General features: G+C 41.5%; 2 protein-coding genes across 2 annotated transcripts; one reads left to right on the top strand and one right to left on the bottom strand.

Annotated features, from left to right (window-relative positions):
- The first annotated feature begins 1565 nt into the window (after positions 1-1565).
- SPDYA (speedy/RINGO cell cycle regulator family member A) lies at positions 1566-9100 on the top strand. The gene is made up of 7 exons (XM_071580156.1): positions 1566-1635; positions 2115-2361; positions 3348-3406; positions 3649-3734; positions 5366-5537; positions 6613-6901; positions 8309-9100. Exons 2-7 carry the CDS (start codon positions 2133-2135, stop codon positions 8395-8397), a joined length of 924 nt encoding a protein of 307 aa, XP_071436257.1. The 5' UTR covers positions 1566-1635; positions 2115-2132; the 3' UTR covers positions 8398-9100.
- TRMT61B (tRNA methyltransferase 61B) lies at positions 8585-16552 on the bottom strand. The gene is made up of 7 exons (XM_071580128.1): positions 15994-16552; positions 15360-15462; positions 11446-11636; positions 10209-10300; positions 9575-9810; positions 8886-8966; positions 8585-8693 (listed from the first exon to the last, which is right to left on the bottom strand). The coding sequence occupies exons 1-7, from the start codon at positions 16486-16488 to the stop codon at positions 8650-8652; spliced, it is 1242 nt and encodes a 413-aa protein (XP_071436229.1). The 5' UTR covers positions 16489-16552; the 3' UTR covers positions 8585-8649.
- Positions 16553-16600: the final 48 nt, after the last annotated feature.

The raw sequence follows: 16600 nt of genomic DNA, 5'->3' as shown, positions 1-16600 counted from the left end.
ATAGGCCAGTAGTTCTTACAACAAAAGGCAACACTAAAATTTCACACTGAATCTTACTAGCAAAGGGAATTTTTCATTCTTAATATGACATTTCAGCAGGCTGCCTTAGACTAATTGCATTAATTGCTTCTGTGGAAAGGTAACAGCAGGGTATCCTGCACCTGTATGTTTAATGTCCTTTATTTAGGCGTACACTCGCCCTCGTATTCTGCATCTCCTGGGGAGATGTTTTAATCATGGAATCAAAGAATGGCTTGGGCTGGAAGCGGCCTTAAGGATCATTTGGTTCTAACTCCCCTACCACGGGCAGAGGCACCTTCCACCAGACCAGCTTGCTCAAAGCCCCTTCCAACCCAGCCTTGAACCACTTCCAGGGAGGGGGCATCATCAGGTTCTCTGGGCAACCAGTGCCAGGGCCTCACCACCCTCACCACATAGAAGTTCCTATGATATAAACCCACCCTCTTTCAGTTTGAATCCATTCTCCCTTGTTCTGTCGCTGTGCACCCCTGTAAAACGTCCCTCTCATCTTTCCCTGGGGCTCCCCCCGGGCCCTGGAGGGGAGGCAGGAAGCTTTAGCAAAGCTGTGGGGCAGCGCAGAGGCCACAGGCAGGGCTGGCAACGGGGAAGTTTTGGCAAAGCTGTGGGGCAGTGCAGAGCCCGCACTCAGGGCTGGCAATGGGGAAGCTCTGGCAAAGCTGTGGGGCAGCGCAGAGCCCGCACTCAGCGCTGGCAATGGGAAAGCTTTGGCAAAGCTGTGGGGGAGCGGAGGGGCTGAACTCAGGGCGAGCAATGGGGAAGCTCTGGCAAAGCTGTGGGGCAGCGCAGAGCCCGCACTCAGGGCTGGCAATGGGGAAGCTTTGGCAAAGCTGTGGGGCAGCACAGAGCCTGCGCTCAGGGCTGGCAATGGGGAAGCTTTGGCAAAGCTGTGGGGCAGCACAGAGCCTGCGCTCAGGGCTGGCAATGGGGAAGCTTTGGCAAAGCTGTGGGGCAGCACAGAGGCCACAGCCAGGGCTGGCAATGGAGAAGCTCTGGCAAAGCTGTGGGGCAGCACAGAGCCTGCGCTCAGGGCTGGCAATGGGGAAGCTTTGGCAAAGCTGTGGGGCAGCACAGAGCCTGTGCTCAGGGCTGGCAATGGGGAAGCTCTGGCAAAGCTGTGGGGCAGCGCAGGGCCTGCCCTCGGGGCCAGCAATGGCTGGCGCCGCGCGGGGGCCGAAGCAGCGCCGCCGTCCCGTGCTCGCTCCCATTGGCTGCCGCGCCCGCGAGAAGGGGCGGGAGGGAACAGCGCCCCGCCGTTCGATTGGCTGAGACGGCCGCCTCGCGCGCGCCGATTGGCTGCGAGAGGCGCCACTCGGGTGCGCGGCGGCGGCGCGAGGGGAGGCCGCTGAGGGGCGGGAGAGGGAGCGGGCGGCGCTGCGACCCCGGCGGGGGTGGAACAGTCTGTGGGGCCGGTGTGGGGCCGGTGTGGGGCCGGTGTGGGGCCGGTGTGCAGGCAGCCAGGCTGCTGCCAGCCCTCGTCAAACAGCCCCACCTGCAGAGACCTGCTGAAGTAAATACATTTAATACCGCCCCAAAATACCTTTGCTCACTCTGCATTTGGTATCCCCTTTAACGTCGCAGTTACAAACACCTGAGGTATGTTGGTTGTGTCTTCAGGGATAAGTTTAATTCCCAATGGCTGTAGCCGTTTGTTAACAAAATTAGGAGCTCAAGACTTTATTTTAATGTTACATGGTTTCATCAGTTCTGCTGCATTAATTCTCCAATCCCAAACAGGACGGGAGGAACAGATTTTTTGGTAGATCTGAGTGTGGAGCTATGAGGATCTGACAAACAGCAACATTTTATGGAAAAGCTCTTTACCCAATTTTCAAAATTTTGACTGGAAAGACTGAAGGCTCCTACTGAAAAAAAAAGCACTATCAAATTAGAACTAAAGGACTCAACACAGTTGGCTTAGGGCACAAGACTTAGATTATTAGTACTGTTAAAATGAATTTTCCATCACCTCACATATAAATTCTAGTGAAATGCTTCATGTGAACTAAAGAAATGTAGAGTACTAATGCTCAAACTGACTGGTTTTTAGTTAATTTCTTCTTCTTTTTTACCAGGAACCTCTACTGACCGAAATGAAACAGAGTCTGGTGTGTCAGACGCCTCCCACTGTCACTGTTCATGTAAAACCGAGTGCATCCAGATCACATCAGCAAAAAAAACTTAATAGACTAAAGCGACCTGCTTTTAAAGATCATGAAGAAAATTCTGAAAAAGGGGTTCCTAGTCAAAAATATAAATGTTCAAAGGGACCATGTCTAGTTATTCAGCGTCAGGAAATGACAGCTTTCTTTAAATTATTTGGTAGGTTAATAATGACAGATACAAATGTATTGACTGAATAGAATGTTTTCTAAGCTCAGTACTTTTGAGAGTGCTTTTTATATCATAACTAATGGCAATTCTTTATCTAAATATATTTTCTTATATTTTGGTGTATAAATATTTAATGCTTAAGTTAAAAATACAAGAAGGGTTACCAACATGATGAAAGGTATCTCTTCTAAATTTCAAATGAGATCAAGGTGGTATGTTACTTCCCTTTATGATAATTTCCCTTCTGTCCTATTTTCTCTTACAGTTCAACCGATACATGTAAACAATGTGCCTTTTGTCTTACAAAAGGTTTTAAAAAATGCTGGACTCCTAGTCCCATAAGCATTTATTGTGGGAATAAACATCTGGGGGGAGAAGTGGAGGGGAAGATGATCTGAGGAGTTGAAGCTTCTCTTCCTTATTTGTGTCTCTTTCATGTAACGGTTTGTATTTATTTCATTTAGCAAAGGCATTAAGTAATACTGAAAGATTACACTTGGTTTTTATTTGGCCCCTAAGTACAGAAGTGAATCAAAGAGGTTGCAGTGATTACAGTAAGCGTTCACAGTGATGACCACAAAAAAGCAAATATTGCCCTTTAAAGGCTGCCAAGTAATCGAGATGCAGAGATCTCAACAGTCTGCAGTTCCCCCAAAATAACAGCAGCTGCTACCTGGAACCACTGAATGCAGGAAGAAGTCACCCAAATAGAAAAACTACTGGTGATCTTTGCTTGCTGTTACTGAGAATGGAGAAAATGCAGTCACTAGATTTTCCACTTTGCCTTTCTGGTGGTTTGTCTTCTTTTGTCCCTTAAGTTTTTTCACACCTGATCTACTTCCCTCAGTTTCTCTGTTCTCCACTGGTGGGTGTAGCTTCTTTCCTTTTATTTGGCCATCTGTTACTTATTTCCAAATACTTTCTAACATAAACAGTTTCGGTGTTTGAAATGCTACAACTTTCTCTTGTTGCAGATGATGACCTAATCCAGGACTTCCTTTGGATGGACTGTTGCTGTAAAATTGCAGACAAGGTATTTCCTTCCTAGTTAATGGAATGAGAAATCTGCCCTTAATCACTTCACACTTTAATGCAAACACAGAGCATATGTTTTTTCTAATGGATTCATATGGAAATTTCAAGAAACTCCACTCGTGTGTTCCTCATTGATAAAAATGTTGAAAATAACCTTGGTGCAAGATAAATGTGCTAATCAATTTAGGAAATAATGTACTGAAATAACATACTGATACTTCATTTTACATTTTAAAACAGTATCTGTTGGCAATGACTTTTGTTTATTTCAAGAGGGCCAACTTCACAACAAGCGAGCATACCAGGATCAATTTCTTTGTTGCTTTGTAAGTACTTTTAAATTATCTGGGTTTATTAGGATTAATTTTGCATTATTTTATTTCTTTATGACACTGATAATAATGATATGTGATGAGGCTTCTTTGTCATGCAGTTGTCTGGGTTCTATATGAAGTATAGAAACATAAGCAACCTGATCTAGGGAGTGGCAGGGGAACTAGATGGTCTTCAATGTCCATTCCAACCCAAACCATTCTATGGTTCTGTGATAATCTATGCACTATACATAAATAGTGCAAATTCAACATTCTTCCACTGATGGAACAAGCTTGAGAGGCAGAGAGGGCATTTTGCTTGCTGTAGTGATACAAACGTAAAACACTAAAACCCCCCCTGAATCTGTGAACTTTTTAAAGCATTACAAGAAATACCTGCAGGACAATATACAGGGCAATATATACGTGGCTCACAGTTCTTGTTATAAGACATATTCCATTATCCTTGCCAACCTCTAAGTCATTTGTACCAGAACATTTCACCATGATAAGTACCTCTGGAGCTACTTTTTATTGAAGTTTCTGTCACCATGATTAAAGTCAACTGTAAAAATGTTGCTAGAGAATTTCTGAGAACTTTTTTGAACAGTTCTAAGAGGTCTGTACTTTGAAACAGAGGTGCAGTCAGTACTCTGTCTTTCCCAAGCCTACTTAATGCCTCCATATTTGGCTATACCTACAAAGAGATGGTGCATTTATGGTGTTCAGATCATCTTTTCCCATAACAGCACTTCTCAGGTGCTCTGATTTGCCAACTACTGCAGGGACAGGGATGGCTCTTCCTTCTACTCTTAGTGGGATTCTGGGTAACATCCACAGAACATGGAGGAGGGAGCCCTCTGACTTCACTGAAGGGAAAAAAAACCCTAAGCCAGAACAGCGAAAGAATAGAAAGGGACAAAGGGTCTGGTGAGACTGGGACTAGAGGGAATATTGGGGTCAGGAGCAAGTGAGAAAAGCAGGGAGGAGACTAAAAGTCGTAATATTTTCAGGTGTGATTTACAGGAGTGTAGTATCAGGTGGATCCAGAGGAAGTAAATATTTTCCTATGGTCAGAGAAGATGATCCAGAACCAAAAGCAGCAGATAGTGAAGGAAGGGAGAAATATGGACATTAAAAAAAGGCATTTAAGGTTTTCATTTATATATGAAGGTAGACCTGCATTTATGTTTTTGATGCTTTATTAATGTGAGCAATGTAATTGTCCTAGAATAGCTGAAATCTATGAAGTAGAAAATGTAAAGTTTAAGATTTCATACAACAGTTTTAAGCTTTAGTTAGAGAAATAAATTTCAGTCAGAAACCATTAATTTTAGTACAAGAGTTTCTTGTCAGTTTGGCAAAAGACGTCAGGATGTGTTAGATCTTGCATATCTACTGATGTAGGAAAATCTAGGGTGAAGCAATTTTTTATCAGAGCTTATTTTTATTTACCCAAAGGATGCATATGGAATTGATTAAGAAAATACTGTATTCCAGAGAGAAGGCTGTATTTTATTAGCATTTTTCCTCACAATACTAGAAAAAAGAACCACATCAATATGTCTTTTTTAGAAATCATTCTAGTATAGTGATCTAATATTGAACAATATTTACAAACACAAACGTATATATGTTTGAAGGTATCTGGCAAACACAGTTGAAGAAGACAATGAAGAAGCGAAGTATGACATTTTCCCATGGGCTTTGGGAAAAGCCTGGAGAAAGCTCTTCCCTGATTTCTTAAAGTTAAGAGATCAGCTATGGAGTAGAATTGACTACAGGGCCATTGTAAGCAGACGCTGCTGTGAAGAGGTAGGGAGGGGGATTTAGTATTTTAGATGCTGAAATTACAACAGTTTAACACCAGCCAACGATCTAGCTCTGCATAATTTCTTCCCTTAAGTGCATAGACAATGGGAAAGAAAAGATGCAGCTAAAATGTAGTGGTCCATTTATCCTCCATGCTCTTTTTTCCTTCTGCATTTAAAATAAATAGTTTGAAGTAATATTTTTAAAGCAAACTAGAATATTTTATTTTGTACTACTGTTAAAAATTTTCTATTGGCTATAATCTGCTTTATGCAAATATTTTTTATTTAAAATCTACCTTCACTTGCTTCACTTCATCCACTTCAGAAATAATTTTGTGTGTTTGCTTTACAATTTGTAAGTTTGTACACAAGTAAAACCTTCAAATAAAAATCCCAGCTCAGGTGAAATTTTAGTGCCTTCAAAACTAGTGATGCTGTTTCAACTGACTTTTCAAGGTAGGAGTTTTTCACTGCATTTATGAAAAACTGGGAAGGACATACTTTTACCATTCTCTACTGTGGTGTTACAACCTACAATTTTCAAACATATTTTTTGCTTCCTAATATATTCCTCACTTTTGAGATGGAATGTGTGTCTGAAAAAGCCCTTATGTTCTAAGTATATAATGTTTACATAAAATCTCATTTACTCTAGAGTCCCTTCTCTGGGGATGGGATTGGATGCTTAAGGGAAAAGTACAAAGCATGAGATGAGTGCAGAATGCTTTTCACAGCATCCCCTCTCAGCTTCCCACATCATTAGTTTAATGACGTTGTGAACAGGAAAATCCATCCAGTTGGTGCTTAGTAGTTAGCCAAAGACACCATCTTCTGTCCAAAGCACGAGCTGGTGTTTGTGATGATTCACTTGAATGTACAAGGCTGCAAACTGTTGTTTCCACATATGATTGGTATCTGGATTACTTACTCTTCTAGTGGGACAGAAGCAGATAGATAATAAAGGATACCCATTTCAGCTATGTTGAATTCTCTGCCATACACTAAATGAATCCCTTGTTTTCAGCTTTATGTTTTCCCATAACTTTTAAGTTTTCTGATCCAATGGCTGTCAATAGGTGATGGCTATTGCTCCAACACATTACATATGGCAGCGAGAACGTTCTATGCACCACAGTGGAGCAGTGAGGAATTATGACGATGAAGTGCAGCTGCCCCGAGGACCCAGTGCCACTCCTGCAGACTGCCTGCTTTGTGGGAAGAAAGGAAGGTTTGTACGGCTGGGATTGTCATCTTCCTCCTCATCTACTGACACTTTGGAGATGATAGAACTACATTCATCCCAGAATTCAAGGAACACCATTCCAACTGAAAAAATGCTTGTTGACTCTCCTGCTTGTGCCCAAGGTATCGTTTTAATATTGCAAACAATTTTCATTTAGTTTAGGCAATTGTGGCTGTAGTTACTTTTCGGAGTACTGCAGGGACTGCTGTATCCTTTCCCATTACAAACGCAGTTACCTTGGCAGAACTGTGCTTTCACTACCATAGATCCCTTTTCATTTTCACATCTTGTATCTTGACTTCCTGGAAGTACCAGCTGCTTTACACTGAGTGTCTTCAAATTCCCTTTGCCTACTACAGTGGATTTTGGGTTGCACTCCAATCTATTTAGGCATTTACTACTATTCATGCATTTATAAATGAAATTGAGAATTCTACTTTAAACACTTAGGAGTAGGTGTAAGAAACAATAAGAACACTGATGTGTGTCATGTGAGTTAAAAGAGCAGGTGTTATGTGAGTTAAAGTGCTGTTCCTGAGAGCACCGATTTTAGAAAGGGCAGGCTGCTCAGTTGTGGTCATCAGTTTGGACACAGGTTAAATCACAATTCACCTTTTCCTTGCATCTCAGTTGTCTTGATTTCATTTTCAGACTGTGGTACGAGTGAAAAACAGTACAAAATTTGTGAAAATTGTTTATGTGTTTGGATCTCTGCACATTAACCTACTCAAAATAGCATCCTCAGCCTTTGCACAAGAAGCCTCCATTATATACAGCAGTTATGGGGCACACTCATTATTAAATTTATTTAAAGTGGAACACACTTGAGATGTAAATTTCCTGGGGCAGCTGTATAAGGCTTCAGCTCTGGAAAGACACCTCCATGTACTTAACCACTGCAGAGATCCTAGTGTATTTACAGGGTTAGTTATTTATAGTTTTGTATTTTTTATTTGGGTATGTTCTCGTTAATATCCAAATTTTCCCTATGATAGTAAGATTGTGTTACTGCTTTTGACAGCTTCAATACAAATGGGATTCTCAAGGAATCCCTCAACTTTGAAAATTTGGCATGTGAGTCTTTCCTGAGAAACAGAACAAGTCAGGTGTCTGAAACACATCACTTAATAATTTAATGTGTTAAACATCAGCAGCTCCTGATGTGAGACCCTAAAAGACTTAAGTCTATTTTTACTTGAGAGATCTTAATTTTCATATCTGACAACGGTCAGAAAAGATTGTGTTTACTTTGACTGTTTGAAACTTTATATAAAGCAAAGTTCACAAACAAGTTAGGGAACTTTCAGCACGAGTAGCAGAAGTGAACAAAAGCTGCAACTGTCTTTCTCTTGAAATCAGCACAGCTTTATCAAGCAAACTCAGTAAATTTCAGCATCTCTTGAAGTTGTGTTTAAGAATACTGTTCTTAAAGAAACTGATAGTTGGTAGCCAATCAAGTATCCATTTAAAAGAACAGACTTTGATCCCTTATTTTCTTACTAAAATTTTTTCCTCCTTATTTCTAGTAGACTGTAAGAAGCTGTCCAGAAAAAGGCAACCATGTAGCACCTTGAACCAAGATAAATCCATGGACTGGTTTATAAGCAACGAGGAATGAATACACCCGATGAGACAGAAACAGATACTGTATTTGCAGAACAACCTGTGCTGCATTACAACACCAGACCTGATGATTCTGTTCAGATTTTTCCCTTTAAATAGTAGGTAGGGTTTCAAACTTCTTATGCAGTAGAAATCAAAGCAGTCATTACTTAAAAGTTACACAACGTGAAAAATGCAGCATCTACTTTGTAATGTTTTATTATTTTCTGATACAATATTCAAATTAGCAGCTAACACAGCAGCAGCATCAAGAAAGTGGTGGCCGAAATTTTCTCAGCTTGGTAAGGAATGCTAATTAAAAAACAAAACAAGTTACCACCTCAGTATTTCAGTGTACAATAATTATTTTATTATTATAAGTTTTAAGATTTCATGAAATAGTAACATGTCAAATGCTACTACTACAAAAAAAAGAGGTAGTATTCCTTTGAAATAAAATACCACTAAACATTTAAGATAAAAACCATTTTCCAAGTGTCTCACCTGAATGAGGTTCCTGCCAGTAAGACGGTTTGGCAACATACGGCGTTGGGCGATGTGTTTCAGCATCATCAAAAAGTGATTCTGTCAGAAGTACATGTATTTTTTTTTACTTCTTTCCCATAAGTTTAAGACACATGCAGACTAGAGTTGCCAATATCCACAGATTATTTTTCCCTGACATACTTTTATTTTTTTACTTGTTATAGTCCTTTGTTGTCAACTATCCGTACATTGAGAACTCTAGTATGGATTTTGCAAATCTATACTATATATATATATCTCTACATCTGTCATATATGTGTATATATGTGTGCGTGTGTGGCATCATTTTTGGACAGCATGATTTTTAAAGTAGAGCATACTGTGGAAACTGTAACTCCATTAGGGTCTTGTAAAGCAGCCTTAGGACAAGTATAAAGAACTGAATTGTACTGAAAAACAAAAATGTGAAAACAGTAGTAAAAGGGCAGTCATTCTTTATTGCAACTAATTTTCTATTTTGTTCAGATTTTTTATAAGATGTATAAAAATAAATAATTATTAATATAGTCTTTTGCAAACCTGACAAGGTCTAGGCTGTCCAAAACTTTGTCTGTTCTCAGCTGTTTAGAAGAAAAACCACTGCCTCTTCCTATGCTGGATTATCAAAGTGCAGTAACCAGCTATCTCATCAGCATTACTGTTCTTACCATTGTATTCACTTTCTTTAAGAACTGCTTGATCCTGAATGCAGATTTCTTCGTATTCCTTTTGAGGTGGTTCTTCAATATTTTCTTGAGTTTCCACTGTTTCGCTTGATTTGCAATTCTTGATTTTAGCAGGGAGTACTGACCAGTTTCTGTGAGTTACCTCAACGATTTGTTCACAGAAAAAAGGAAGCTTGCAGGTTCGTATTCTGTCTAAAAGGTCAATAACCTGGGTGATGCTTTTGAAGAAATGTAAAGAACAAAGTAGTATTTCAAAAACTCAAATCACACAATCTCAGTTCTACTGACTTTTGTCACATTCTTTACCTTTGAGGTTACATGACTCCTTCAATTTTAGGGTAAAGGAGCAGCAACACAGCAGTTACTTTGAGGATCTCATAAAGCACAAACTTCCTCTTATCAGAATGAGAATATTCCCAAAGTAGAGGCCAAAGGATTTGGCCAAGTGTAATTTATACTGAGTGCAACTCCATAAATGAGTGACATGTGAGAAAGAAAGTCCAAACTCAGTTAAACATTTCATTAATGCTGGATGTGTATTTTAAAGAAGTTGTGTTCTGTAGCAATGCCGGGTGGTGTGTGAATAAAGGTGTAAGTGCCAGAAGTAAATACTTACTTGGCTAAATACACAGCGCACACACCACCCTGTTTCAGGCCTGGGTGTACAACAGGCAGAGCAGTCTGAGGGTTAAGCATATCCAGAACTATCTGCAAGAGAAAGATATACAAATGTTTACTGGCAAAACACATGCATATCTACCAATGTAATATAACAACACTTGAAAAAAATATTTATGGAAAATGGATGCATACAACAGCAGTATGTGATCATGCCTCTCAGAACCTGAGGTCCACACTTCTACAAAACCAAGTCCTTGCTACTTCCAAGTCAATTTCTATTAAAACAACAAGTAATGTTAACCAACAGAGCAGGCCTGTAGGAAGTTAAATCTCCTGCTAATTAAATTCCATAATGCTGACATTAATAAAACTTTTAGAAGACGACATTTACTAACACACAGGACTACCTATTTCTCAAATGTAAAAAGCAATGTTCAAGTGTATCTTTAGCATGAAAACAGCACACTACAGTCTCAACATTTAACTTGCTGTTTGTTTCAAGCTTTAAAAATTTAAAATTGTCTTTGACAATTTATCCATCTTCTGCTAGAAAGTTATTCAAACTGCAAAACAATGGGATATGCAGTATCTGATCTTTCCTGTTGATTTTTCCTTATAAAGTTTTTGAAAATACTATTTTTATGCTACATATTTTTGCTCATATCATTTAAAAATTGTCATTTGTGTAAAGCATTTAGTAAGTAAGCAGTTTGTCTGCTTTACAGGGAAGAGTGGTTAACATACAGCTGTTTTCCCCAGCATGTCTCTCTTTAGAATACCTGGATACAAAGAAGCAGGACAGGAGAGCAAGCAATACCATTCTTTAACTCAGCTATACAGGATGCACAATTTAACACAAGCCTAATAGTAAAGTGATTATATAGTTATATTTTTAAAAAGGTTATGTATTCTTCTGAAGTTTAATGTTTAAAATACATATCTTTTAGTTATAAAAATATCCATTTCTCACAAATACAAGAAAGTGAGTTGGTCTTTGCTTATAAGAGAGCAATAATTCATTGTAGTACTTCTAGAGTACAGCTTAATCACTCTTCATTTGGGAACCTGTAACTGAAACCTTAGAAATACTTGTACCGTATTTCTTTCGCTGATAAAGATGTGATTGTTTCTGTTCATGTTAAACGAGATACAGGAATGCTGTTCTAAGTGTGAGCACTAGAGGTTTTAATTTCTGTAGAACAATACATGTCAAATGGACTTTTTGGACTCACTGCGTCAAGTGTTACAGATTTCATATCTGCAGCAGCTGTTGAAATGTCTTTAAGAATGAAATCCACGTTATCTGGCCACTCGTCCTTATGTCCTATTTCCCACGCAGTACGCCAGTGCCTGTAATTCTTCTTAGCTAAGCTATGGTGATCCTCTCTGACTTCATAACTTAGAACATGCCCTTTGGGCCCAACTGGAAACAAACAAAAGACACTAGACTTAAAAAAACACCAGCACAGCCTACAACATACGTACACCTTTATATCTCAATATTACTTTGGGAAACAATCAATTACAATTTATTTTTTCTTTACGTTTAAAACAAACATGCCGAAAAAATGCCATGTTAGTTCTTCTACAGACAGAAATCTATCAATCCACAGATGAAATAAAGCAGTTACAGTAGTACAGACTGTTCCTAAGATGTGCTCCTGAAGTCACTTGTGCAGCAAAAGATGACCTGAACATCTGTGGCCCTACTGGCCTGTGACTCTTCTGTCAGAGGCATCAGCTGAGAACACTTCAAGAGTCGTCACAGCTCACAGATGCTGTAAAGCTGACACACAGCGACTGCTTCTGTTGTTAGTAAGATTGAAACTGATGGTTTTAAATTTTGTTGACAGTCCGTGTTCTGTGCATAGCTTGTTCTTCATCTGTTTTTCCTCAGGGTTGGGGAAAGGCTAAGAGAACTGCCAGACCTGCTCACTGATCTGAACCCCACAGACAAGTTTTCAAGTGCACTCTGATTTGCACAGGCTTGTGTCATTTTCCTGTTATTGCTTGCAACAGTAATAAATTATTTTAAATCTAAATTTACTATCCTGAAATTTACCATGTGAGTCCAATACATAACACATATAAAGGAAGCATTACCATGCTGTCCAAGCAGACAGCAGGCTGTGCACTGCTATTCTATCCTTATATTACTCCAATTCCTCAAGCCATTTCTCTCTCTCCTTGCTACTTTAGAATGGGCACAAGCAGCTTTCAGCAACCAGCAGTTCAGCAGGTCATGTTCTGTCCCTTTCCAAGTCATTTTAGTTTGAAGACGTCAGGCTCCTTCCTTCCCTCACCTATGTGATCCCACTGCAAATTCATTCAGATAACGGAATAAAAGGGACATATCTCCCAACAGTCATTCCCTGATCCAGCTCACCAGACAAAAGCCAGAGCCAACATGTAAGAAAAGGGAGGGTTTCAGCATGTTGCTTTGGATCACCTTAAGCAGTTGTAGAATCACAGCCCCAAATCTGTATTACTCCACATTATCAGTTTAGAAATAGCAGAAGAAAAAATTTTTTCACATTAGGGGTCAGTCTTACTCCTGTTTATTCAAAAGAATTCCTGTATTTTGAAATTGACTTTTTTGGGGAGAAATAAGAACTTGTTAAAATGGGTAGGAAAAACTCGCTATATTGTGAAGCTACAGTATGTTAAGCTTCCATGCATCATATTTTCCAGTTCTCAAGGATCTTAAAGTCAGGGCAAATGCCACAGTATTAACTTGGTCCTGTTGCATGGCAGTAGTTTCTGGAAATTATTAAAGAAAGAATGGAAAAGAAAACCAAACGAGTAACACAAAGAGAGGAGATTAGTGAAATCTGTTAAATCAATGAGAATTTTGGAAATTAAATAGTTCTGTGGACCTTGGTGATGTGCCCACTAGCATCTACCTGTGTAGCAGCTGTTTTTCTTGCTGGGTATCACTGTAATGATGGCAAAAATAGCCACCATTAGGAAACAGCACAACAAATTATTTAATTCTGGGTCAACACCAAATTCTGTTCAGTTGTGACTAAAACTGTATTTGGTGCTGATTTAAAAATCAATAAATATGAAAATAGCAATACAATCTCATACCATTTTCCCCTCTTCTCAAGATAGAGCTGATCTAGTGCACAACTGCTTTGTTCCCATGGATAGGGTTAACAGCCTGGTAATGCCAAGGACTTGGCTGACTCGACACATTTACAGCTAAATAAAGTGATTAGAAAGAAACTGTTGGATCAGACGGAGAGAGGAGAAGATTAAGTGGCAAGTTCAGGTGTGCTTGTATGAAATGGCTGCAGTGGACTGAATAACCAAGGCAGAAAAATCACTTGTGTTCTGCAAAAGCCACTTTTGCTGTAACCAATAGCAGGTATTCAATCTTTCTCCAGATTTTGGGTCTGCCTGTAGGGCAAGATGGGAAAAATCTGGTAACTCTTACTTCCTCTCCCTAAGTGGAAAGAGAAGCTCTGTTCATCTTCTCTTTTGTCAGCTTCAACAGCACCAATGGTTAGTTTGGGGATGATTGCATACTAGCTTCAAAATCCCACCACTGAACCGAAAGAAGTAGTTTATTGCAGAAAGATGATTTGAGAGAACCAAAAATAGCAGTGAAGGCAGAAAGAGAGGCAGCAGACGTGCCACTGCTGACCAGGAAAACTGGGTCCAGCATATATCTATATCAAGACCAGCTGCAGTTGAGTGATCCTGGGGCAGTGTTGAATGGCTGATCACTGAAATAAGCAGCTTGGACTGAATTTCTGTGCCAGGTGGAGGTTACTGCAGATAAAATGAAGGACTAAGAACAACTGCTTTGTTTGTCTCAGAAAGAGACCCTCCAGATTCCCTTGCTGCTGCTTACATTTCCTCACCAATTTTAAGCTCCTGATGGATGTCAGCACTCTATTCTGTACCATTCCTAGCTCCTCATGTTATCTTCAGCAGTTGGACCTGGCATCCCAGAGCGGGGTTGGATTGATGGCTCTGATAACAGACTTGCTGAATAGTAAACTTTTTCAGAAAAACTCATGCTTCTAAAAAGCCTTGTACTGTTACCCTGGAGCACATGCCAAGGGACAGCAGGTATCCAGCATAGTTCCACGGGAAAGTAAAAGCTGGTTCTAAGATTATTTAATGGTCCTGGGCAAAAAGAGCAGCTCCTTTGTTGAGTTTGTCTCCCTAATGTCACCTCCCACAGATACCTGTTGGCTGCAAAGAGCAGCACTGAAGTGTCCCCTATTTTGAACTGCTGAAGGATACAGAGTAAACCCAGAAAGGCAGAAAAACCCAGAAACACTTCACAGACACAGCACAGTCTATAGTGCAGCTTTTTAACAAACACTGGGATACAGTAAAAAAGAGAAATGCCACTTTCACAGCCCAGGTATTCAGTTACTCTGAGTGCCCTCAAATACTGGGTTTAAACATAAGCTTTCAGGATATGCAACTTGTGCTTTTCTGCACTATGAGTTCAAGATGATCTGTGATGAGGTTCTTGTGTTTACAATTTTACAATTTATACTGCAAACAATGGTGGAGATTTTCTTTTCTTTTTTAAAAGTCTATTAGGAGCCTGTAAATCAAATTATCCTGAAACGTGGTCCACTAACAGGGTGCCCACAGATGAGACGAACTTTAAGGGTGAGGTTTCACCTCACGTGGCTGAGCGCAAGGGCTCTCCACCTTTCAGAGCACTGAGACCTCAATCAAACCAGGCTTGCTGTAACACAAAGAAACAACAGTGTGCATCCACGTACGTGTTTTCGCTGGTACCCAGCAATCAGGTAATTCATGTGGTCCATTAAGATGAGGAGAAAAGAAAACTGAGAAACCAAGATATTAAAGAGATACTGGTATGATTAAGCTGAAGCTGACAATAATCATGGCTGGAATGAAGCTTTTTGCAGGGCCTTCGGTAACATTTGCACTACAGCCCTCTAAGTAGTCAAAATGGTTTGTAGTCCCTGCCTTGGCTCTGATGTAACTTTACTTCAAGTCAGCAAACTATGTATGAACACGTGAACTGCAGCAAAGCTTTTAAGAACTGAGTAGTAAGTACTAGGAGAACCATTAAGTATCTAGTCAAAAGAAAGGCAAAGTATGACAAGGAAATAGCTAAACTCTGTCTTTTCTAAAACCAGGTTCTCACCTGCCCTTGACAGAAACAAGCTCATGGCGCCAGATCCGCTGCCAGTTTCCAGCACGGTGTCTCCCGGGTGGACATCCATCATCATCAACATTGCACTCATATCCTGCGGGGCGAGAAAACTACATCAGCCTACTAGCCTCGATAAATTAAAAGGTGAGAAAAATTATAAACTGAGAAACATGGAGCACAAGTCCTATGGGGAGAGGCTGAGGGAGCTGGGGTTGTTTAGTCTGCAGAAGAGGAGGCTTAGAGGTGACCTCATCACTGTCTAGAACTACCTGAAGGGAAGTTCCAGCTTGGTCTCTTCTCCCAGGCACTCAGCAATAGGACAAGGGGGCACGGGCTCAAGCTCTGCCAGGGAAAATTTGGAGATCAGAAAAAAATTCTTTCCAGAGAGAGTAATCAGGCATTGGAATGGGCTGCCCAGAGAGGTGGTGGATTCACCATCCCTGGAGGTTTTTAAACTGAGACTGGACGTGGCACTGAGTGCCATTATCTGGTAAATGGACTGGAGTTGGACCAAGGGTTGGACTTGATGATCTCAGAGGTCTTTTCCAACCCAATCGATTCTATGATTGATTCTACGATTAAAAGGCGAGATTCGCCCAGCGACCCTCCCGGCTGCCACCGGTACCTTGGGGTAGGCGATGGTGGGTCCTCGCGGCATGAGTAGCACATACTCCTCCAGCGAGGGCCTCCTCAGCAGCAGCCGCGCCCCGGCCGCCGTTCGCAGCACCTGCCCGGGCAGCTGTCCGATGATGTCTCCGTGGGGCAGGACACCACCGGGGCCAGCCAGCACCGCCCCCGCCGCCAGCCTGCACAGCACCTTCAGCGTCCTGTTGTGCTTCCTCCGCATCTCCGCCAGCGCCAGCTCCCCGGCGCGGAAAGGCATGGGAAGAGCTCCTACCGCTCCCTCACCCTCCTCGTCTGGAGGAAGCCGAGGCGCCGCAGGGGCCGCGGCGCACCGCGACACCACCGCCGCTTCCTCGGGGGGGAGCAGCCGCTTCACCCTCTCCAGCGGCGACAGCGACGTCTCCCATGCTCGTCTCCGAGGCCTTCCGCCAGTGGGAGAGGAGGAGGAGGATGATGAGGATGACGAGCAGGTGCGGAGAGCGCGCCAGGCCCTCATGGAGCAGCGCGCGAGGCCGGGGCGGGACGCCCCGCGTGCTCGCCCCGCGCGCCTGCGCCGCACGCGCCGATGACGCCGAATGGCGTCATCGGCGCGTGCGGCGCAGGCGCGC

Source organism: Pithys albifrons, chromosome 2, assembly GCF_047495875.1.
Source record: "Pithys albifrons albifrons isolate INPA30051 chromosome 2, PitAlb_v1, whole genome shotgun sequence".
NCBI lineage: Eukaryota > Metazoa > Chordata > Aves > Passeriformes > Thamnophilidae > Pithys > Pithys albifrons.
Note: the sequence above shows the minus strand (reverse complement) of the source record. Positions and strands in the feature narration are given on the sequence as shown.

Bases quoted from the DNA above. Each gene is read 5' to 3' on its own strand.
- TRMT61B (XM_071580128.1), bottom strand. From the start codon at position 16,488: ATGAGGGCCTGGCGCGCTCTCCGCACCTGCTCGTCATCCTCATCATCC. The intron at 15,463-15,993 runs GTACCGGTGGCA...CTCGCCCCGCAG, and splicing joins CCACCATCGCCTACCCCAAG to GATATGAGTGCAATGTTGAT. The intron at 9,811-10,208 runs GTAAGTATTTAC...TTTCTTCAAAAG, and splicing joins TGCGCTGTGTATTTAGCCAA to CATCACCCAGGTTATTGACC.
- SPDYA (XM_071580156.1), top strand. From the start codon at position 2,133: ATGAAACAGAGTCTGGTGTGTCAGACGCCTCCCACTGTCACTGTTCAT. The intron at 2,362-3,347 runs GTAGGTTAATAA...CTCTTGTTGCAG, and splicing joins AGCTTTCTTTAAATTATTTG to ATGATGACCTAATCCAGGAC. The intron at 5,538-6,612 runs GTAGGGAGGGGG...GGCTGTCAATAG, and splicing joins GCAGACGCTGCTGTGAAGAG to GTGATGGCTATTGCTCCAAC.